Here is a 24,746-nt window from a genome sequence, read left to right on the forward strand (position 1 = left end):
GGGGTGGTGCTAGCACCTCCCAAAGCAGGAAACCCTTTGTCCAAGCCACCTTCGCTGGAAGGACTCCCAGCAGCAGAAGGTCAGACTTGTGTCTGTGGTGGCAGCATCCATTTTGTGATGCCAAGGCTCGAGTTAACTTTAACCGGGGTTCTCAGTTACATACATGTCGTGTCTCTCTAGAAGGGTGGGATGCTACCCCCGTCGCCTGAATTGGTGATGTGGTAGTATTCCAAATCGTATGACACCTTACTCGACATGTTTTGATAATGTTATACCAGAGTTGGCATTTACCCGCGAGGATTATAATGCACTTAAGAGTATATGGTATAGCGTTATCATGGAACAGCTATAAGGACTTGGTTCCGTAAGCTGCAAATGGGCTCAGCTAATGCCAGAGCACCATCTCACATAATTCCAAGCACTCTGCCTCCAGGATTGATAAGGCCTTCCATAGGAGTGACTGATAGGAAGATATGTGTCCACTTTAGGTTTAGATATAGGGAACTATATCTAAAGCAAAGGGTGATTACACCACCTTGCCCCAGCTGTGGTGCAGCCAGTTGTGTCTGTTTAGATGGCCAGCCAGGGGTGGCATAATACATGCTTCAGCCCCTGGTAGGCCCTGGGTACACCTATGCCCTGGGTACCTATGGTACACTGTACAGGGACTGATAAGGTGGCCCAGTACCAATTGGTAAATGCACCTAAGGTACATGGTTGTCAATTTAGAGAGAGAACAGCTAGGCTGTGGGTCTGATTAGCAGGCCCACAGCCAGGGAAAGTCGTAAACCAGTGAAGCAAAAAGCAAAAATCTGGGGTGACCATAGGATTGCAGACCCCACTCTCCTACATTTACCTCGGGAGTCGTGCTGGAAGCGAAGTGCAGTTTTCTCCAAGATGGCCGGTCCCACGTGTCTCGTCGCACCCACGGATCTCAGCTGTGCTGCAGATGTGAGTTGAGGTCGGAGAGGTCTGGGAATCCGGGTCTCGTCGGGCTCTGAGGTCTGGATCCTCGAGGGAAGACGACAAAGTGAAGCCGCTGGACGCTTGATGGTGCCTGCAGTTGCAGGGTGGACACTCCTTGCCCACAAGGGAGATTCTTCAGTCTTCTGTGGAGCAGAACGTCGAAGTCCAGAGTTTCTTCTTGTAAAGTTGTTCAGGATAATCTAATTTGGAATGGGACCAGCTCTTACCTTTATTCTCCTAAAGGGGGCTGCACTACTGACTAGGTCCCTCCCCTGGGTGGGACCAGGAAGGGGGGTGGTTACACCCCCTATCCTTTGTCCGGTTTCGCGCCAGAGATGGGGCAGGGATGCCCCCAGCAACTGGTTTGAGCCGGAGTATGCACAGGACACCTTGTGTGCCCCAGGCATGTCTCATTCCTTTCAGGCCTGTCCCACCCAATGTCCAAAATCCTGTCTGGGGTGGTGCTAGCACCTCCCAAGGCAGGAAACCCTTTGTCCAAGCCTCCCTCGCTGGAAGGTCTCCCAGCAGCAGGAGGTCAGACTTTTGTCTGTGGTGGCAGCATCCATTTTGTGATGCCAAGGCTCGAGTTAACTTTAACCGGGGTTCTCAGTTACATACATGTCGTGTCTCTCTAGAAGGGTGGAATGCTACCCCCGTCGCCTGAATTGGTGAGGGGGTAGTATTCCAAATCGTATGACACCTTACTCGACATGTTTTGATAATGCTATACCAAAGTTTAGCATTCAACCGCGAGGATTATAATGCACTTAAGAGTATATGGTATCGCGTTATCATGGAACAGCTATTAGGACTTGGTTCCGCAAGCTGCAGATAGGCTCAGCTCATGCCAGAGCACCATCTCACATAATTCCAAGCACTCTGCCTTTAGGATTGATAAGGCCTGCCATAGGAGTGACTGATAGGAGTATATGTGTCCATTTTAGGGTTAGATATAGGTATACTATATCTACAGCAAAGGGTGATTACACCACCTCGCCCCAGCTGTCGTGCAGCCAGTTGTGTCTGTTTAGATGGGCAGCCAGGGTTGGCATAATGCATGCTTCAGCCCCTAGTAGGCCCTGGATACACCTATGCCCTGGGTACCTATGGTAAACTCTACAGGGACTGATAAGGTGGCCCAGTACCAATTGGTAAATGCACCTAAAGTACATGGTTGTCAATTTAGAGAGAGAACAGCTAGGCTGTGGGTCTGTTTAGCAGGCCACAGCCAGGGAAAGTCGTAAACCAGTGAAGCAAAAATCTGGGGAGACCATGGGATTGCAGACCCCACTCTCCTACAACCACCACAGCACCACTCAGCACCACCACATTATCATTACCTCATCGTCCCTCCCTCGCTTCCCTTCCTTACGCAATGAGGCATCCCTGCCTCACCAGACATCCATACCCCGTGATTTCTCACGCGGGGACTAAAAGTAGCCCCCACCCCCTCAAACCTCCTGTTTTTTCTTTGTCTCACCTGTTGAGACGCGCGTACCATGCGCTGGCCGTTTGCGGTGCTGTGGTCTTCTTGTTTGAGTTTCTTCTTCGTTTTGGATTCTTCATGGGGATGTCTTCTCCCTCGTTGTATTCTGCCTGCTGGGCCTGGCGGTGCCGGTCTGGACAGCGCGGGGCCTTCCCTCACCGCGTCTGGAGTAGCGGTGCACTTTTGGCGGCAGAGAGGACGGGGTCCGGCTGACTGAGTCACCGGTCCTGGGTGGCTGGGGCTGTCTTTCCGGGTCAGAGGCCGGAAGGGGAAGTGGCGGCAGTGGGGACGGCTGGGATCCTCGACTGGATGTTTCTGGTCCTCGTTACAGTAAGGGCCTCGTGTGAGGCTGTTTTTTATTATGCTTCAGTGTGTTTGCCTCTGTTTCAAAGGTTCCTGTGCTGCTGTGTTTTTGAAATCTGCTCCCTATTTTAGCCCTGGCTGTACTGTACTTCTGGTTGCTGTGTCATTTTGGCATCGCGTGCTACAGAGCGCTTACATGTTTTGTCCTCCTCTTCTGTGGATGAGGGGACTATCCCTGCTCGCCGGACTACGTCCCTGGGTCCCGGTGTTCTTCTGCCCTGCTATCGGCTCCTGGGGTCCAGGTCTTGATTGTGGGTGCGGGGCTCGCTCCTTGGTAGACGGATTCCTACTGCACGCGAGTCCTCTCATTCTGCGGTGGGTCTGGTGGACTCTCCCTCTGGGGACTCTTCTTCTTCGTGTGCTGCCGGGCCTTCTGCCTCTTCAGGGATGTTTTTTCGTGGGGAAGAGGTTCCTGCGATTCTCCCACACGTTAGGGTGGTCTTGGCCTTTCTCTTCTCCCGTGGGGTCGGATGTCATGTTTCCACAGTATGTTATGCCCCCTGTGCTCGCTATGCCCTTTCATGGTTGCATCATGGTCTTGATTTCGGGAGAGTGGCATGTTCTAGAGCTCTCTTCAGTTCCCTGCTTTTGGCGGATGCTTTTCTCCCTGGAGGAGGGGGGGTCTTTCTTCCTCACTCCATCACAGTGGATGCCATGTTGGCCACCCTGATTGGTCATACGGCTATCAATCCAGAGGATTGTTATCTTACTGTTGCTTGTGATATGTATGTGGAGGGGGATCTGGATTTGGGCTTTTCTGCTGGTAACTTATCTGTGCGTACTGGCTTTTACTCTGTTCTTGCGGCACGATCATTGGTGTCTGCCTTTGGGAAGCTGGCCATGGCTATTCTCCTTGGTTTTAGCTCGCTGTATTTGTGAATGAGTGACTGGAGGGCTGTTTCTTCGGAGTAATCCTATCTTCTGCAGCTCCCCTTTGATGACTGGATACTTTTTGGTGAACGGCTGGACAGTATGTTCTCCAAGGCCTTCATAGTTCGTGTGCGTGCTTTGCCTTACGAGGGTGTGGCGTCTGCGTCTGGCTCTCGTCGCTTCTGAAATACGGCTCCTTCCTCCGCTTCTTCCTTCCGGTCTGCCCGGCAGTCCTCGGGGTCCTTTTTCATCCCGTCGGCGCTTGTTCTGGCCCTATTGGTCTTCTACCTTTGCTGGGCCCGAGGATCCGTTGGTTGCCTTCGTGTGGTTTTCCTGACATCAGCGGCATTTTGGCCTCCGGACCTGTGGGCGGGAGGCTGTTGTTTTTCCTGGAGGCTTGGCGGCTGGTTGTGACGGATCTCTGAGCATCATTCCGTTGGTGGGGGTCCGGGACTTCATGACGTTTATCGATTTGCAGGACGCCTACCTTCATGTTCCGGTGGCTCAGGCTCATCAGCAGTTTCTACGTTTTGCGGTTGGCAACTCCCTCTTCTAGTTTGCGTTTTTTCCATTTGGGCTGTAGTCCGCTCCTCGGGTCTTCACCAAGCTTTTGGCCCCTTTGGTGGCCCTGATCCACTGTCTGGGGATATTTCTACTTCCATATCTGGAAGAATGGTTAATTCATGCTCCCTCTTTCCAGTTGTCTCTAGGTCACACAGAAGTGGTTCTGGCCGTTTTGAGGGAGCACGGCTTTCTTGTCATGTTCCGTCCCATGATAGTCTCTTCATTTGGGCCCGGTTTCGGACTGATTTGGGGGTGGTCACTCTGCCCGAGGCTCGGGTGGCCAAGATTCATTCTCACATACTGTCTCTTCTGTCCGGACCAGTGCAGGTGGCTGCTCGTTAGCTCCAGGTTCAGGGGGATATGGCAGCCACGGTTTTTCTGGTTCCATGGGCCAGGTTTCATTTACACACGCTGATGGCTCATGTACTGGCGCCTTCCCCTCTCTTCTCCGATCCCGGTTTCCCCTCAGATCAAGACGGCTCTGGGTTGGTGGCTGGTTCGAGATCTGCTGCTTCTCTCTCTCTCTCTCTCTCGCTCTCTCTCTCTCTCTCTCTCTCTCTCTCTCTCTCTCTCTCTCTCTCTCTCTCTCTCTCTCGGCGGTCCGTTTGGCTCTGTTGACCTTCTGCAGGTTTCCTTGGTCCTGATCAGGACGGACATCTTCTCTGCCATGGCTTACATAACCGGACAAGGGGGGACCGGGTCCTCTTCTCTGGCCCTGGTGGCGAGGTTCTTTGTTTGGGTGGAGTCTCATCTGTTTGCTCTCTCTGCGATCCATATTCGGGGGGTGTCCAATTCCCTGGCGGATGCCCTCAGCAGGGCCATTCCGTCCTCTGTGGATTTCTGCCTTCGTCCGGAGTTGTTTGTGGATCTGACGATGCGTTGGGGTGTTCCGGTGGTGGACCTCTTTGCGAATGTGGACAGTGCCTTGGTGTCCCGCTTTGTCTCCCGCAGTCGGGAGGGGTCGGCCTGGGCGGTGGATGCTCTCTCCTGCCCTGGGCCCCGCGGGCTTCTGTATGCCTTTCCTCCTTTCCCCCTTCTTCTCCGCTTCCTGCTGCGGGTACGCTCCTCGGGGGCTTCTGTGATTCTGGTGGCTCCGGCTTGGCCTCGTGCCTCCTGGTGGAGAGGAGGTCGGAGGTGGAGTGGTTGCTGCCTCTGTCTCCGTCCCCTTTGATTTTTCCTGCCGTTACAGCCGGATGTTCTGGCCCGGATGCGCTTGGAGGTTGAACGATTGGGTCTTCTGCGTCAAGGGGTTCCGGCTGGTTTGACCTCTACTCTTCAGGCGGCTAGGCGCGCGTCGACCAACAAGTCTTACCTGCGGCACTGGCGTTCTTTCAATTTGTGGTGTCTTGTCAAGGGTTTGGACCCTACTTCCTCTTCTTTGTTTGAGGTGATGCTGTTTCTTTTGGAGGGTGCTGCCTTGGGCTTGAAGGTTTCTTCCCTTCGTTTGCAATGGGCTGCGATTAAGGCGTTTAGGAGCTCTTGGGGCACTCTCTCTTTTTCTGAGGGCTTGGTCAATCGCCTTTTTAGGGTTTGGGTAATGTTCTTCCTACCCCTCGGAGGCATTTTCCGACCTGGGATCTGTCTCTGGTCTTGGACGCCTTGATGTCCTCTCCCTTTGAACCCTTACTTTCTGTGGATCTGCGCCTGTTGTCCTTCAAGTCTTTCTTTTTGGTGGCCGTTTCCTCTGCTTGCCGCCTGGGTGAACTGGGTGCTCTTTCTTCCAAACGCCCTTTTTGTCGGGTTTTTGAGGACGGGATCGTGTTGCGGCCGATTCTTTCCTTTCGTCCTGAAGTGGACTCTCAGTTCCACAGGGATCAGGAGTTGGTTCTTCCTTCCTTTTTTGATTCCCCGTCCTTGGAGTCTGAGGTGCGGCTTCACTCTTTGGATGTTGGGTGGACTCTCCTGGTCTATTTGGAGCGGGTCGCTCCTTTCCGTCTCTCGGATTACCTTTTTGTTAATTTTGGGCCTGTGAATCGGGGTTTACGTCCTTCTACTCCTTCCTTGAGTCGTTGGGTTCGTTTGCTGATTTCTTTGGCGTACAAGGAGGGGGGGGCACCTTTCTCCTTGGGGGGTTCAGGGTTGTTTCACTCGCTCCATGGCTGCTTCCTGTGCGGAGGTCCAAGGGGCTTTCATTTCTGGGATTTGCCGGGCTGCCGCCTGGGCTTCCCCGTTGACCTTTGCCTCTCATTACGGGATTGGACAGGAGGTTGACTGTGCTGTTGTCTTTGGACACAAGGCTCTTTCCACTATGGTTCCTGCATAGTGGTTTTTCCCTTGTTTTCTGTGTTTTTTATTAAACCTGTTTTTGCATACCTTCTTTGGTTGTCCTGTTTGGCTTTGTACATCTCATTGTGTAAGGAAGGGAAGCGAGGGAGGGACGATGAGGTAATGCCTCAATTACTTACCGGTAATTGCATTACTCTGAGTCCTACTCCCTCGCTTACCTTACTTACATCCCTCCCTCCCTGATGGTCCAGGCCAACCTTTGGTATGGTTTCGGTCTATGTGGTATTACAGGAGGTTTGAGGGGGGTGGGGGCTACTTATAGTCCCCGCGTGATAAATCACGTGGTATGGGTGTCTGGTGAGGCATTGATGCCTCATTGCGTAAGTAAGGGAAGCGAGGGAGTAGGACTCCGAGTAATGCAATTACCGGTAAGTAATTGAGGCACTCGGAACCCCAACAGCACTACTCAGCACCACCACAGCATCTCTCAGCACCACCACAGCCCCACTCGGCACCACCACTCAGCACCACCACATTATCACTCACCACCACATTATCACTCACCACCACATTATCACTCACCACCACATTATCACACAGCACCACCACATTATCACACTGCATCACTCGGCACCACCACAGCACCACTCAGCATCACCACAGCACCACTCAGCAGCATCACCACAGGATGGTTTTACAATAACAACTCATCATTCAATTGTCGAAGACCCTCATTTAAATATTTAGTTTTGTCTAGTACCACAACATTTCCACCTTTGTCGGATTGCCTAATGACAATACTACGGTCAGATTTTAAACTGTCAATTGCCATGATTTGTTTGGCTGTCAAATTCTTATTTGTCCATGCTATCTTGTGATTGCGTATTATAGTCTAGTCTTTCAAGACCCCTCTTTCGAATACGTCCATTGCATCGCATTGGATCAGTAGTAGGAATACAGATTTCGGTTTGAAACTAGTTCCAGGATTGTCCCCCACATCAATGCCCAATGTATCCCATTCTGGAGTATCATTGGCATTCTCACAATTCGAGTCAACAGCATGCAATAGTTCCACATCATATGTATCAAGATTACTGCTGATCGTAGGAGTACTTACAGTTCCAATAGTCTTTGGTTTGGTCGCAAACCATTTCTTAAGTTTGAGTTTCCTTGAAAACAAAAATCAATCAATCCGTGTTTCGGCAAAGTTCATTTTTAAATGAGGGTCTTCGACAATTGGATGATGAGTTGTTGTTGTAAAACCATCCATGATGAGATACTGAAATCCAATACAGCTTTCAGAGATCTGTTAACTGAATGGAGGGACAAGGGACTACTGGAATGTGAGGAGTATCAATATTTGTACTGTGCACATCCCAGGATACCTATTTTGTATTTGCTTCCCAAACTACATAAGGACCCCATTGTTCCACCTGGGCGTCCTATCGTATCGTCTATTGGATCGTTACTTGAACATACATCCAAGTACATAGATCACTATCTAAGACCCTATGTGATAGCTCTCCCCTCATATATCAAAGAAACCACACATTTCCTGACGGTTGTTAATGGGATACACTGGGATGATCACTACACCTTGGTAACATTAGACGTAAGCAGTTTTTATACCAGCATACAACATGAGCCGGGTCTAGAGGCAGTGAGACACTTTAAGGACGCGATCTGTTTCTTTTTTACAACATTCTGAAATGATCATATCTATGATCGATTTATGTCTCAAAAATAACTTTTTTTCTTTGATAACATCATGTATCGACAGTCACAGGGCACTGTCATGGGGACCTGCTTCGCCCCCAGCGATGCAAATTTATTCATGGGCTGGTGGGAGGAGCAGGTCGTGAGGGAAATGGCAGAATTTGACAACATTGCCCTGTGGCTTAGATACATTGAAATTTTTTTCCTTTGGTGTGGGGATGAAGTATCTGTCAAATTATTTATTGACAAACTCAATCTTAACCATTTGAATTTGAAACTGACTGAACCTATCAGCAATGAATCTATTGAGTTTCTTGATGTAACTGTGGTTTAGAGAACAGTCAGCTGAATACTAGACTCTTTCGAAAGAAAACTGCGTGGAACAGCATTCTTAACGCTACTAGCTGTCACCCTCGCAATTTAGTGTACAGTATACCATTTGGTGAGCTGCTACGCGCTAAGCGCAATTGCAGCACACGGGAGGCATACAAAGAAGAAGAAAAAGTTGTGTCAATGATTTTTGAATAGGGGTTACAGTAAAAAACATGATTGACAAAACTATAATACGTGTTGATCAGAAGAACAGAGAGGAATTGCTGAACCCCAGAAAGGAGACTGAGGAGTCAGAGAAAGTAAGGTTTATCACCAGCTTTTCTGGACAGGCACACGAGGTGCGCAATATTTTTAAAAAACACTGGCACGTCTTACAGACGGATAACCATCTAAATAAATACCTGAGTGATAATCCCCAAATCACCTTTTGGAAAGGGAGATCACTTAGAGATGAGTTAAGTAATAATTATGTCACTTCATCAGCAGCGAAGAAGAATCTGGTAACTGCAGGTTTCAAATGCTGCCGTAGGTGCAAAGCTTGTAAATATAGTCGAGATTGCAAGACAATAACTGTACCCAATACAGGTAGGGAGTTCATTATACGCAAACGACTTACTTGCCTTACACCATATAGTGTTTATGTATTGATGTATCCTTGCAACAAGTGGTATGTTGGCAGTACTAAGCATGAAGCCAAGAAAAGGGTGTTGGAACATCTACGTGCCATACGCAACAACAATAGGCAATACCCCATTGCGAGGCACTTCTTTGAAAAACATATGCAGGATGAGACGCTTGTCCGGCTGGTGGTGATAGACAATGTTGATCTGGGGGTGAGAGGGGCAATCGTGAACTGTCCCTCAGGAAATTGGAATCCAAGTATATTGTTGATTTCGAATGTTTAACTCTGAATGGATTCAATATCAGTGAGGAATTGGCAATACACTTACATGAATAAGCCTGAGAGTAACATCATTTGTATACAATGTCTACAGTCTTCTTGATTTTAAATATCAGTATTTTTTTATTGTTTTTAGATTTCACTATAGACTTGGTGGCGGAAGAATATGGATCATGATGCGGGACTTTGTTGATAAACAGTTACAAAGGCCTTGTCTAACAATTAGCCCACTGGGGCTTAATTGAATTGTTGGAAATTCTACTGTAAAATTAGCCCACTGGGGCTAGGATGCTTGTGGTGTATGCCTATTGAGGCTTTGATCGAACTTTGTGATGGTTTCTTAGCAACAACTAACACTGGATAAGTCACCACCATTACCGCGCGTCATTGCAAAACGCGGGCCGGGAGCAACCAATCACAAGAATGCTCTCCATGACAGAAACGAACTATATTACTGATAGCGTTTGTTTCACTTTATGACAGGCTGAATAACTAAGAACGATATGTAATATTTTATTCTCGATCCCGGAAAAATTATGCATTTTTTCAGACATTTACATGGCAATATATGTGAAATTTTGTGCTACATCAGTTGTGGGTGGTACTTAGCCATGATAGGTATCAGTGCGTGTGATGTATATATTATTGCGGTATGTTCGCGATTTTGTAAGAAACATGCAACGTACTGAACTTGTGTCATGTAGTAATGTACATTACAAGATGTCTTCCGCCATACCAAGCTTGTACACATGCACTAACAATATTGAGGGTGTTAGGTATTTAAAAATGGCCGCACACACTGTACGATGAGCGTGACCAAGCCGTAATGGCGAAACGCGTCGTGGAGATTTTTACACCTGCAGAATAAATTCTTTAACTGGAGCTTATAGGTGTCCTGTTTTCTTCAGTAAATTGAAGTTGTCGTGGAGTGAATTTGGAAGCCTACCGGTGGCTGCAAAAGGACCGACCGTGACAGCCGAATTCCTGTACCGGTACTAGTGGAGTGTTTTTATATATAGATAGATATAGATAGATATAGATAGATATAGATAGATATAGATAGATAAAGGTATAGATAGAGGTATAGATAGAGGTATAGATAGAGGTATAGATAGAGGTATAGATAGAGGTATAGATAGAGGTATAGATAGAGGTATAGATAGAGGTATAGATAGAGGTATAGATAGAGGTATAGATAGAGGTATAGATAGAGGTATAGATAGAGGTATAGATAGAGGTATAGATAGAGGTATAGATAGAGGTATAGATAGAGGTATAGATAGAGGTATAGATAGAGGTATAGATAGAGGTATAGATAGAGGTATAGATAGAGGTATAGATAGAGGTATAGATAGAGGTATAGATAGAGGTATAGATAGAGGTATAGATAGAGGTATAGATAGAGGTATTGATATAGGGAGAGAGAGAGAGAGAGAGAGATTGCACCCTCTTATTTTTCACCTTATTCATCTTCCGCTCAATCAACACATCATCCACAAATACACACACCTACTTGCTGCCTTTCTTGGCTGGGCTTATCAATTATTCTTCGTTAATTCAAAGTTCAGGCCCTTTATTCAGCCTTCTTGGTAACTACTACCCGTGAATAGCAGTGGGTAATTTGCACACTTCCGTCCTTTCTTGCGTCCTTTCTACCGCACACTGTGTGTACTTTATGCACTAGCTTGCTTCCTTAGATGTGGTACTTGTTTCTCTTGCTCCCACTGCGGAATCCAACACCCTATCTGTGTAATGAGCTGGAAATCCAAAGATCCACTTCACTGACAAGGCAGTGGGTAGTTTGCGTGTCTCCAGCCTTGCTTATTTTTTACCTTTTTCATCTTCCACTCAATCAACACAACATCCACACTTGCACACAACTACTTTCTGCATTCCTTAGCTGTGATTATCAACTATTCTATTTCATTCCTATTCAAAGTGCAGGCCTTTATCGAACCTTTTCATTGTAACAACTACCCCGGCCGAAGGCACTGTAAATTTGCACACTTGCTCCCTTTCTTGGCTGGGGTTATCAATTATTCTTCAATTTCATATTCTGATTCAAACTCCAGGCCCTTTATCGAGCCTTTTTGTAGTAACTACTGTTCCAGGAATTCTGCTCCTACATAGAACTGTGCATAAAGACTTAGGACCTCAGTCAATTACAGTGTACCAAAACCCACCTTACTACCCAAACCCCCTACCAGACTAGCAATCACTGACTCATTGGTTCTTCATCCCATAGCAAAAACACCAATGACTAGTCAACCCAGAACATGCGACTTAGATTACCTCAAGTAAGTGAGATAACAAGAGCACTCTTTCGTTATAGTCTTACACCAGTCCAAAACAAGGAGTAAATAAAGACCAGTGCAAGTTTGAAATGTTTATTTCTAACGCAGTGATCTCATGTGCAGTACCTTAAATAATACAACCAAACATATTATCAGAAACAAGGTTGTCAGCATTGTTACTATTCCATAAAATACAAAGGGAGAAAGCTTCCTATAATGCTAAAGGGAAAAACACATTTAAAATATACCTACATTTCACCCTCCCTACCTAGCAGGTTAGTTTATAACTATAGAAGGTCTCATAGGATTACATGGGCGGACCCATACCTCTGTTACTCAGCAGTAGTGGATCACATTGAGTTCTGCACAAACTGTCAGGATACCAATGTTCTCCAACTGTGTGTAATTATGCCTCCACAATGCATTATTAAACACGCCAGTATCAGAGGTGGCCACAGCTGCATATGTTATGTTATGTTATATAGCTTTTATATAGCGTACGGCTACTCGGTAGGAGTGTCCCGACGCTTTCCACCATCAACTCATAATGAAATAACACAACACAGCTAAAAACAGACATCAGAAAAAACCAAAAAAAACAGTAGGCAGTAAAACAGACTAAGAATTAAAAAGCCAAGTCTTCAGGCCCTTCCTAAACTGGAGCAAGTTGGCAGTGCTACGGAGAGGAAATGGAAGAAGATTCCAAAGCTGGGGGGCTCTGCAACTAAAAGACCGCCCTCCCGCGCGGGCCTTCCTCACCCGCGTGACCACAGCTTTAAAGAGGGATTCCGAACGGAGGGAACGAACTGGACGATAGAAAGTCAATCTCCGCTGCAGATATCCAGCTCCTGATCCATGCAGAGCTTTATGCATCAGGGTCAGGGATTTAAACTGGATCCGCTTCCTAATGGAGAGCCAGTGAAGCGTCTGAAGCAACCCAGGAGCTCGAGCTCGTCTCCCTAGGCCAAAGATCGCCCGGGCAGCAGAGTTCTGCACCACCTGAAGGCGCTGGACCAGGTAATCGGGGAGGCCAAGAAAGAGAGCATTGGCATAGTCTAGCCTCGAGCCGACAAGAGCCTGCACAGTAATCCTCCTATGCTCCTCAGACAACAGAGGCAAAATTTTGCGAAGCATTTTTAGTATTCCATAGCAGGTGCCGGCCAGGCCAAGAATGTGAATTCGTAGCGACAGCTGGTTGTCCAGCTTGACGCCCAAATTTTTGGCCACCACGGAGGACTGTGCAGGAGGGCTCATGTCGGACGGCCACCAATGCTGCCACTCCGGATCGGCAACGCAACCAAAAAATAAAATCTCGGACTTGCCCGAGTTGGCCCTCAGACTGTTCCGCTGGAACCAGTCGAAGACCAGCGCAAGGCAGTCCCGGATTCTCTCTCCATCAAACTCTTGATCTTTCCCGCATGTGAAGAGGAGTTGCGTGTCGTCGGCATAAGAGACGATCTGGGCCCCGTACGCCTCCACCAAGGCCGCCAAAGGGGACATAAAGATGTTAAATAACGTGGGGCTCAACACAGAGCCCTGTGGAACCCCAACTCCCAATGGCGGCATCTCGGCGGAGCTCTGGGAAACCCAGACCGTCTGGCGGCGGCCTTCAAGGAAAGAAGTAAACCACCTGAGCACGGTCCCCCTAAGGCCTATGTCATAAAGCCTAGTTAAAAGCGCCTTATGGGGGACGGTGTCGAAAGCCGCCGAAAGATCTAACATGACCAGCATGGCCCTACCGCCGGCATCCAGAGTCTCCCTGATGTTCTCAGTCACCTCTATCAGAGCCGTTTCCGTACTAAAGTTAGGACGGAAGCCCGATTGAGATGGATGGAGCAGATTATTAGCTTCCAAAAAGCTCGACAGAACACCGTGGGCATGTTTTTCCGTTAGCTTCGCTAACACTGGTAAAAGCGAGATTGGCCTGTAATTCGCCAAGGCCTCGGTGTCGAGCCCCGGTTTTTTTAGGAGGGGATCACCATCGCTCTTTTCCAAGAACTGGGGACCCTTCCCTCCCTCAGGGAGGCATTGAGGATAGAGTTGACAAAAGGGTTCACCACTGCCGCCATCCCGGCCAAACATTTGGCAGGGCAGGGGTCAAGTGGCGAGCCAGATTTGAGATTGGCCAGCAGCATCTGAGAGACATCGTTGGAAACAGTAGGGAAATCGGACAGCACCGCCGCAGAGATCTGCGGAAGTCTGCAGTCCACCCTCACACCGCTGCTTCCATCCGGTTCCTCCACGAAGGTGGCCTGAATGGCCTTGATCTTATTTGTGAAGAAACCAGCAAGATCGCATGCCCAAGCATCCGCCGAAGCTGGTGGGGGCGGATGGGAGCTGGGGGTCGTAAACTCCTTCACAATATTAAAGATATGGGTCGAACGTGCGACTATCATTTCGAATAACACACAGTATCCAAGATAACCTTGATCTTCCATGCTCTCACTATACACACTAAACTAACGAGACCGCTTACAAATGCGGCTAAACAAGTTATTCTCATGTGAAACAAAATACTCAGTGTTCCCTAAACAATAGCGCAAGTGCGTGTTGTGTGCAAAGCAGAGCAGGAAAGCAAAAATGGCGTTTAAGCTTCTAATAAACCCATTCTAACTTAACACATTGTGAGTGCAAGGCTCAGCGCACGACACTCTCCCTCGATTAAAGCACGTGATATTAATGTTGGCAAATTAGGAACGCAGAGTCCAAGCCTGAAGAGCAGAGTCAAGTTCAAATTTGCAAAAAAAATTATTCGCTGTTTGATAGAAAACAGTAACTAAATAATAAAGAATATGTAGAAAATTCAGTCTTAATCCAACAGCGTATAAGCACAGTATGTAGCAACAGCCTCCAAGAGGAAGTCCTTGTTCTCATCTGAAAACATTTCAGCCATCCAATTCAATAGTGAGAATGAACATTCATGTTCCTCAACGACCGGAGCCTCTATCACCATCACAGGAAAACTCTGGTCATCTTCAATGTAACTGCGTGCCAAGATGTCAAGCGCTGCTGCAAAAACATTCCAACGTCCCATTATTCCATGTATCGCTGCTAACACCATAATCCCGCTGTCAGAACAGAGCAAGTCATGAACCACTAAGGGGCTCATCAGCTGGTCATAATCCGCATTGGGAGACACCGTACTGCAGAGACACAAGTCCAGGGCCCAGTCGAAATCGCAGCTCAGGCAATGGAAGACTGGTTGAACGCATGTGAAAAAGGAAAATCGAACCGATAATCCATAAGCTGCACTCCATGTAGCTAGAGGCAGCGCTCCATAGTAACTAAGCATTCAGTTGCGGAGCAGCAACAGCTGGGACATATTCTAGTGTGATGCAGGATGTGCATCCATATTTAAGTAAACAAATTAATAGAAGCACACCGGCAACTAATGCGAGTCCTGACCTGGTCAGAACCGGTCGCTCCACTCGCTCCTTGGTGTGCCTTACTTGTGCCCCCAATCTCGCCTGCAATTGTGCCTGGTATTGTATCGATATTGTTTATTAACCTGTATTTGTGCCAGATTGTGCCCCCGATCTCGCCTGCATTGTTTTGGTGCCATTTGTTGTGCTTCTTAACCCTCCCCGCTCCCTGCCGCTGCTCCCCCGCGGCCCCACCCCCGTTCCCTCCAGCATCCCCTCCAGCATCCCCGGACCTCGCCACCCCGCTCCCACCTCCCAGCTGCTCCTCCCTCCCACTGGTAAACATAAGGGAAGTCCAGCGAGGTGAAGAGCTGTGACCGTCCTGACCTGGTCAGAACCGGTCGCTCCACTCACCCCTTGGTGTGCCTTACTTGTGCCCCCGATCTCGCCTGCAATTGTGCCTCGTATCGTATCGATATTGTTTATTAACCTGTATTTGTGCCAGATTGTGCCCCCGATCTCGCCTGCATTGTTTTGGTGCCATTTGTTGTGCTTCTTAACCCTCCCCGCTCCCTGCCGCTGCTCCCTCCCGGCCCCAGCCCCGTTCCCTCCAGCATCCCCGGACCTCGCCACCCCGCTCCCGCCTCCCAGCTGCTCCTCCCTCGCTCCGCCCCCCTCCACTCTCCACTTATGACAGAGTAGCAGACGCGCAGCGTTCACGCGCAGCGGGCGCGCCAAAGGTAAGCCCGTCTGCGCCCGTCCGCACCTGGACCGCGCCCAGCGCTAGACCCCCTGGCTCCCGCAGAGGCCATCCCTCCTGCAAAACATACAACGCCGCAACCCTCACTGCACTCAACACCGGCCGACTCCCCGATTGCCACCGAACCGCCCCAGGACGCACCCATGGGCTCTTCACCTGCCAAGCCTGCAAGTTCTGCTGCATCAGGACCCACACTACAACCGCACACGCCAAACAGAGCAACAACAACCACCTGAAGTGCATCCTGCTCAACACCAGTTCGGTCCACAGACACGCCATTGAACTATGGAACCTACTTGACACCATAACTCCGGACGTCGCCTTTCTCACGGAAACCTGGATGAACGCCTCATCAACGCCCGACATCGCCATAGCCATCCCGGACGGATACAAGATCATCCGAAGGGACCGCATCAACCAAACGGGAGGAGGCATCGCAATCGTCCACAAGAACACCATCCGCATCTCGATCAATTCCGACGACACCCTCACAGCCACCGAACACCTCTACTTCCAGATACACACCGACCCCAAGACCACACTGAGAGGCACCCTCATTTACAGACCCCCAGGACCCCGCACACAATTCAGCGAAGACATCACTGACTTTGTCAGCCCACATGCCCTCCCCTCCGTTGACTACATTCTCCTAGGGGAGCTCAACTTCCACCTGGAGAATTACAACAACACCACCACCACCCTGCTGGACAACCTCGCCAATCTCGGACTCAAACAACTGGTAAACACCCCCACCCACTACGCCGGACACACGCTCAACCCAATCTTCTACTCCAGCAAGCACATCTCCAGCCACTCCACCGGACTCCACTGGACAGACCACAGCTGCGTCCACTTCAGCTTCAGAAAGAACACAACTCACCACTTCCCGCAACAGGTCCCCCGCAGAAACTGGAACAAAATTACCGCCGACCAGCTCACCACTTCACTGAATCAAAACGCTCCCGCCAGATCAACGGACCCAAATGAAGCAGCCATCAATCTCGCACAGTGAATCACCCACTGTGCTGACGACTTAGCACCCCTGAAAAACAATCCCAACAAGCCAGGAAGCAAAAAAGCCTCCTGGTTCAACGACGACCTCAAGAACTCCAAAAAGAACTGCCGCACCCTCGAGAGAGCCTGGCGAAGAAACCCAACCACAGACAACATGACCGCCCTCAAGAACGCCACCCGCAAACACCACCAGCTGATCCGCACCACCAAGAAGTCAGCATTTAAGGATCGACTAGACAACAACGCCCACAACAGCAAGGAACTCTTCAGCATAGTCAAAGAGCTCACCAATCCCAGCGCCGGCAACAACGACCTCTGCGACTCTCTCGCCTCGTTCTTTCACAGCAAGATCGCAGACATACACAACAGCTTCGGCGACCAGACCACTGCCCCTACCACTGAACCGAAACCCCCCACCGCCACCCTCCGCACCTGGACCCCGATCAGCACCGAAGACACCATCCGCATGATGAACTCCATCCACTCCGGATCGCCTACCGACCCATGCCCCCATCACATCTTCAACAAGGCCGACTCCGCCATTGCACCCCCAACTCCAGGACATCATCAACTGCTCCTTCAACACCGCGACCTTCCCGGAGAGCTGGAAGCATGCCGAACACAGCGCCCTTCTGAAGAAACCTTCAGCAGACCCCACCGAACTTAAGAACTACCGCCCCATCTCGCTCCTCCCATTCCCCGCCAAAGTCATAGAGAAGACCGTCGACAAGCAGCTTGCTGCCTTCCTTGAGTCTAACGGTTCCCTCGACCCTTCACGGTCCGGCTTCCGAGCCAACCACAACACCGAGACCGCCCTCATCGCAGCCACAGACGACATCCGAACCCTACTCTACAACGGGGAAACAGCGGCCCTCATCCTCCTGGACCTCTCCGCAGCGTTCGCGGTTTGCCACCGCACCCTAGTACAACGCCTCAGAAACGTCGGGATACAAGATAAGGCATTGGTTGGATCATCTCGTTCCTAGCCGGAAGAACCCACAGAGTCCGCCTCCCCCCTTTCAGATCAGAGGCCACCGAAGTCATCTGCGGCGTACCACAAGGATCATCACTCGGCCCCACCCTCTTCAACGTCTACATGAGACGCCTCGCATCCATCGCACACCAACACAGCCTAAACATCCTCTCCTACGCGGACGACACTCAGCTAATCCTCTCCCTCACCAAAGACCCAACCACCACCAGAACCAACCTACACGAAGGGATGAAAGAAGTAGCCGAGTGGATGAAGAACAGCCGCTTAAAACTGAACTCAGACAAGACAGAAGTCCTCATCCTAGGATCATCCCCCTCTGCCTGGGACGACTCCTGGTGGCCCTTGGCAGCGCACCCAAACCAACGGACCATGCTCGCAACCTGGGCTTCATCCTAGACTCCTCCCTCTCGATGACCAGACAAGTCAATGCCGTCTCATCATGTTTTAACATCCTACGCATGCTCCGAAAGATCTTCAGATGGATCCCCATCGAAACAAGGAAGACGGTCACCCAAGCACTTGTCACCAGCCGACTGGACTACGGTAACACCCTCTACACCGGAACCACAGCCAAACTGCAGAAAAGACTTCAACGCATCCAGAACGCCTCCGCTCGACTCATCCTGGACATACCTCGACAAAGCCACATAGCCGAACACCTAAGAGACCTTCACTGGCTCCCCGTCAGCAAGAGAATCGCGTTCCGTCTCCTCCCCCACGCACACAAGGCCCTCCGCGACCTAGGACCCAAATACCTCAACAATCGCCTAACCTTTTACACTCCCAACTGCGATCATCTAATCAAGCCCTCGCCACGATTCCACGCATCCGAAGAGCCACCATGGGAGGAAGATCCTTCTCCTACCTGGCGGCGAAGACCTGGAACTCCCTCCCCACCCACCTCCGTCTTACCCAGGACCACCTCTCCTTTAGAAAACAACTCAAAACCTGGCTGTTCGATCAATAGCGAACCCCTCCCCCTTAAGCGCCTTGAGACCCTTTGGGTGAGTAGCGCGCTATACAGATTTCTGATTGGATTGGATTAAGGGGAATCCACCAAAGATGCTGGAGAAATCGAATGAAAAAATGCAGAGAAGACACCAAATATAGTTTGAAAAGAAGTCACAAGGCCACTGCTTCTAACTTCAAAAAAGTAAGGTAACCTCGTAGTCAAGGACGCATTAAAGATACCCTGAATTAACTCCCCAAAATGCGAGAGCACGTCTGTATTTAATAAATCATGCACTTCTGTGCGCGTGTTTTTTTTACATGAAGGACAAATGTTTCTCTAGCAGATGTAAGAGCGACCTCTTTTGAGACAATATCGCGCTTATACGGCTCATTTCGTTGACTCTGCTTTCAAGGTCGGAATCGACGGCCAGATGGAAACATCCAGCTTCCCATGCAGAGGAGTACACACAACTTTTTTTTATAGCAAACCACACGCTTAGTTACCGTAATCATGTAAGAGATACCTGCTAACATCGCACAACAATCTGCATTATTTCAAATTAAATAACTCCTGTTTGCCAGTAAACTGAACGTTGTTATAAAAGCAGGTGTCGGAGTGCCTTTCAAAACTCAGGCCAAATTAGGCGCATCTTGATTACAAGAGCCATGCAATTGTATGTCTCTACAATTTAAGGAGTGATCTGGTGCTATTGTGCAATCCTCGCCATTCAGATAACTTCTTTTCCCTCCCTCAGGCACCTATATGTAAATGATAATAACCAAGCTTCATAGAGCGCAGCGCTCCCTAAAGATCCATATCTGCCTATAGCATAGTATTTCATGCAAACCTCAAACTTAAACAGGCTAAAAAGTAACGTTACGATACCGTGGATAAGCCACACAGCTGAATCGGATCTCCAATGAGTGCCACATGTAACCATTCTCATAGCGCGCCCTGTGCTCTGATTTGACAGTGAGAGGGTGATCGCACCATAGTTTGTACTGCTAATCATTCTCAGCATACGCTACGAATACGCCTTCACGTTACGCATTGCATCAAAGCTTCCGTGTGACGTCATGTACGGAGCCCCGTACGCAAAGACGCACATGTTTTTAAATGTTTAAAAACCTATATTTATGTATTTAATGAACATACTAACAAAAGACATAATCTAGGATAATTATGAAAAAAAAATCTTTAAGTACCAATAATACTATATTACTTTTGAAAGCAATTACACAAATCGCGGTGGAACGTCATGCTTACTTGCATCGTATGAGTACCTTAAGCACAGCGTAAGCGTACGCAAAGCCATGTGACTTTAAAAGAAGAGATTTGATTGGTTCATAACACTTCCTATTACAACTGTTGAAACTTCCGTCCCATTTTAACAATTCTACTTAGACTTTCTAAGGAGCATCTCTTCTGAGAATCTTGTCAAATAGAACGAAGTTTACCATAATAACAGCAATGGAGTCCTCTTCCAGCCATTCTTCAGAGGAATATTTCATTCCTGAAGAACCTCCAAAGAAGAGGAAAGAAGCGCTAATTTGGCAGTTTTTTACTTTTCCAGAAAGGCAAAAAAAGGTTAATGCTCCAAAAGTAACCTGTAAAATTTTCCAAACTCTTTCAAGGGGTGATCCATCTCAAAAAGACTTCTTTGGCACAGCAAATATGGACCGACACGTGAAGAACTTGCACCCCAACAACTTTGCTCGAGCTGCAACACGGAGGTTGAAGGACAACCCACCTGCTGCTGCACCAATTACATCAACTGCTGTAACAGCATTTTCAGCAAGCAGTCCACACCCACAAATTGATCCTGATTTTGCTAAAGTTAAAATCTTATGCATTTATTGCAATAAACTTTTGTGTTATAGGGAACAGTCTATTGACCTGTTAAAACGCAGGAAGCCGAACCATCGCTATCCTCGACATTAGTTTTTTTTCCCATTGTTTTGTTCCTGTTGGACACTTCCAAGCCCCCCATTATAGAAATAAATTGCCCCCGGAATTTGGCCCCCGCCTCGGGAGCTAATTAAGCATAAAACTGATTTCTAGGTTTTTTCCTTTTCCACCGCATACGAGTACCATACGCGTACCGCGCGGTTTTTTTATTTAAAAAAAATTATTCTTGCGCCTAAAGATCAGTGTGGGACCCCCTGAGGAGGCCTAGAGAGTCAACATGTTTCTACCCTGCCCCCTTTCCTTATTTTTCAACTTTGTTTGTTTTACTGTTTTCTTGTGACTCGGTGCTACCGAGGCACAAGATGGCTGCCAACACTTCCTGGTTTGGAGTGTTGACAGACACATGACATCCAATCAGCATGTAGCTCGTGCTCGTAATTGTTCGGATTTCTGTACGCGTGCCGTACTTCGTCACCAGATATCGCTTTTGATTTTCGCAGGAACTACTAAACTGATTTACACCATTTAACAAAAAGCACAATCTGCGAACCGAACTCTACCTCTCTGCCAAATTTGGTGTAATTCCGTTCAGCCGTTCGGGCTGTAGCCCTGGCTAAAGGTTCCTATGGAAAATTGCATGGTGAAAACAAGTTTTGGGACCCCCTTTTTTCTCGGCTCTCACTTGACAAATCACCCCCAAACTTTCAGGGAAGGAGCGGAGCGGGCCATTTTCTTGGAGAAATTCGTGAAGATTCGTCCACCAGCGCCAAAGTTATTCCAAATAGAATGTTGTGGATTTCCTATGGAAAGTAGATCCTAACTAAAACGAACTACCGGCGACCGCCAGTATATATATATATATATATATATATATATATATATATATATATATCACCCTGATTCTTTACAAAATGCCCGACTGCTGTAGTGACACGCCTGATGAGAAGTGGGGTTCATGTCTATCCTACCTTGTTGTATGACTTTGTTTCTGTTGTCTTTGACCTGCCTGTGCAATCTTGCCTTTATGAGCCAGGCAAACACTGAACAAGCTCGATCAACCAGGGAAAATCGGGCATGGTACCAGAAAGAGAATTTTCTTCCTAGAGGCCACACATCTTAGAGCAGGAAAACGTCTTTCCTGTAGAAAGAGTCCAGGAAATAACTAAACCGGCTTGTCTGTACCAGACTGGGCAAGCTGTATCAGCAATAACTGTGGGGAAGCTCATGTGCACAATGTCATGATGTATACCGTTCATACCAAACACAAGACTCTACATGAGATCGATTCAGGAATAGCTACAGAGACACTGGTCATGAGCAAGAGAGTTGGGAAGATTTAATGGTTGCAAGAGAAAGTGAACACCAAGAAATACAATGGTGGAACATCAGCATCACAGTAGGTACTTTTCAGACACCCAACTCCCGCGGTTAACTTTACAACATATGCACCCTACTCGGAATGGGGGGCATACATGATTAAACGTAACATCTGGGGCCTTTGAGCCCGGATGATGCCGTGAAACCAGGGGCAGAGTCAGCACAAGGAGCTAATACTCTCCTGCACGTGGCACGGACCACTTTAATTGCGGCTTCTTGCACCCTGACGAGGAGAAATTGATTCAAAACGAAGGAATTTCAGTATGAGAGTCTCATACAGTAATTGAAAACTACACAAGTTGTGTGAGTACTACCTCTTTAGTTCTTCTTTTTTGTATTGTCCTGACGAAAGCTCCACAGACCCTGCTGGGCCCAGGAGAGCTGAAACATGTCGACCTACTTCTAGAGACATATGGTAATCCAGTAACTCGATTATCCAATATACCACAGTAATTTTTTAACTACCAGTGCCCACCTCTTTAAAATAAATTTTGGTTTTTGGTGTGACACTGTTTTTTAACCAACCTTTTTTGACTGCTCTACTCTTTATTCCTCTGTTGTCCCTGAAATTCCTGGACACTTCTACACTTACCAGAGGTTGCCTCGGGCGAGGCAGGCACATAGCATGTCATTTGACTACCCGATGACTACGCCATGACGCTAGATAGGGGGCGGACAAAAAGATACACCGCATCGTCTAAATCAAAGCGTCTGAGGGTTTTCAAATATAACCAACGGTTATGGTAGATACCAGTGTCCATTCCCACTTTTGATTGCCATAGAATCTATCCAGAGGAACTGAATAGACTTTAATTCCTCTTCCCTCCTTTTTGATGAATGGCAGTGAAAAGCATACATATCCTGGAAGTCAGGACGGTGTTCCTGGCCCTCAAAGCCTTCTAATCACAACTCACGGCGAAGGTAGTGCAAATTCACACTAAGTGTTCTGCCTCAACAAACTGGTAGAGCAGTTCACAAGAGCTATCCAGCCTATTGCAGGAGATATTGTCATGGTCATTACAAAGAAATGGAACACTAGTAGCAATCCACCTATTGAGAGTGGAAAAAATAGGATCAGACAGGCAAAATAGTATGTTCCAGTACAAGGCGTAGTATCCCAAGCAACAGTAATATGATTCATAACTGTTCTGTGGAGAATTGTGTTGAGTTTGTAAATTGCAGTACTTTTCTTTACTAAAGTGAACAAATGGGTTAGACAATCTGTTGATGCGCTGCTGGGTGAGTTCTGAGCTTGCGCATTCCTTTTCTGCCTTTTTCAGATGCCTGTGACTGCCCGGTGTTGCTACCACTGAGAGTCTAAGTGCTGAAGGGGTTGTACCCAGGCCAGTTTGCAGAGCCATAATAGGACATACCCTGAACATCGAAGGCGAACTACCCAGCCCCCACCGCTGAGGACCAGTAGATCTAGCTTGACAGTATGCCTCCCGGAACAGGGTCTGATAGAATCCATTTATAATTTTGCTCTCCAAAATGGCACATAAATCACGTAAAGTGTGATTGTTATGTAAAAAGCTGTTGGGTAAGTTATTTGTCAGAATGCTTTTACTTCAGACTTATCTTGGCTTGGGATGTTATGTGTTGGAGGTCAGTGTAGCAAGTGAAAAGGCGTTTTCTGGATTTGATCACTGTGTAGATATTTTAATAGTGATCAGGTTATGGTCACTGGAGGACATCCTATATTTGGTTGGCTGGTGAGAATGCAGACTTGAGTCAAGATGAAGTAGTCAATTCAGCAGATAAGCCTGTTACTTGTGATTATGATGGTTGGACAAATTGTGCACAGACTGTGGGAGCGGAGTCAATTACTAGCTAAGCAAAGCTTCCGAATCCGTTGTAATAGTTTTCAACTATGGTGTTAAAGGTAGGTTGTACCAAATGTTGAGTTCACCAGGTTGGTATTCTGGTAGGCATCTGTAAAGCACAATTTTTCAGCAGTGTATTTTTCTTATTTGGAAGACTCAAGGGAATTTAGGGGTGGGTGGGCGGTCGGGCATTGCACTTGTTGAGATTCACTAACAGTCAGATGAATATCTTCAGTCTTCATTGTTGTGAAATTTATTTGAATATCTAGTCAACAGGTTAGCAGGTGAAGTGTGCATAGACCACTGACTATTTGAGGGAAGAAGGGTTAAGGATGATAGTTAAAGAGGTGCGGCACAATGCTACTTAAAGATTTATCAAAGAGTAAACATTATCTGAAAAATTACCCCCAGGCATCAGACTGGATCCGCAAAGTTTTTCGTCAGCAGTGCTCCTGCATGTCGAAAGGTGGCGGCGGCTTCGCATTCGTCAATGGCGTCGTGGTTGCTGGGATGACATCTTGGTAGCTACTTAGACTCCGCCCTCGCACGCTGACGTCCGTTCTTTCTTTTTCCGCGCCATCCAGCACAGATCTGAAGAGAGCGGTACCTCCAGTCACTTTTTGACTGACTTTTTGCTGACTTTAGTCGAACATTTTCCAGTCCTCGACTGCCAGGTTTCAAGGCTTGCAGCCCCTTAGCCGGCAGATGTCGGTGACGGCTTCACACCACATGTGCCCGTTTTGCCTGGAGCGAGACCACGATACCAAGTCATGCTCAGACTGCTGGATCATGAACCTGAAGTTTTTGCGGGAGCAGTCCCAAAAGCTTCTTGAGGCC

The 24,746-nt window shown here is 48.1% G+C and overlaps 1 protein-coding gene across 4 annotated transcripts in view; it reads left to right on the forward strand.

The window, feature by feature from the left end:
• The window catches only part of LOC144824137 (protein regulator of cytokinesis 1-like), a 619,082-nt gene that overhangs the window by 447,150 nt on the left and 147,186 nt on the right, over nt 1-24,746 (forward strand). The window contains exon 13 of one of the 4 annotated variants that reach the window (XM_078683259.1): nt 9,562-9,705. The exons of the other annotated variants lie outside the window; for them this stretch is intronic. Within the exon in view, the coding sequence (XP_078539385.1) occupies nt 9,562-9,573 (12 nt within the window). The 3' untranslated portion in view covers nt 9,574-9,705. Of the gene's footprint in view, nt 1-9,561; nt 9,706-24,746 lie in introns of those variants that run through there. 4 annotated transcript variants of the gene reach the window in all.

The sequence above is a fragment of the Lissotriton helveticus genome, chromosome 3_1 (assembly GCF_964261635.1).
Source record: "Lissotriton helveticus chromosome 3_1, aLisHel1.1, whole genome shotgun sequence".
Taxonomy (NCBI): domain Eukaryota; kingdom Metazoa; phylum Chordata; class Amphibia; order Caudata; family Salamandridae; genus Lissotriton; species Lissotriton helveticus.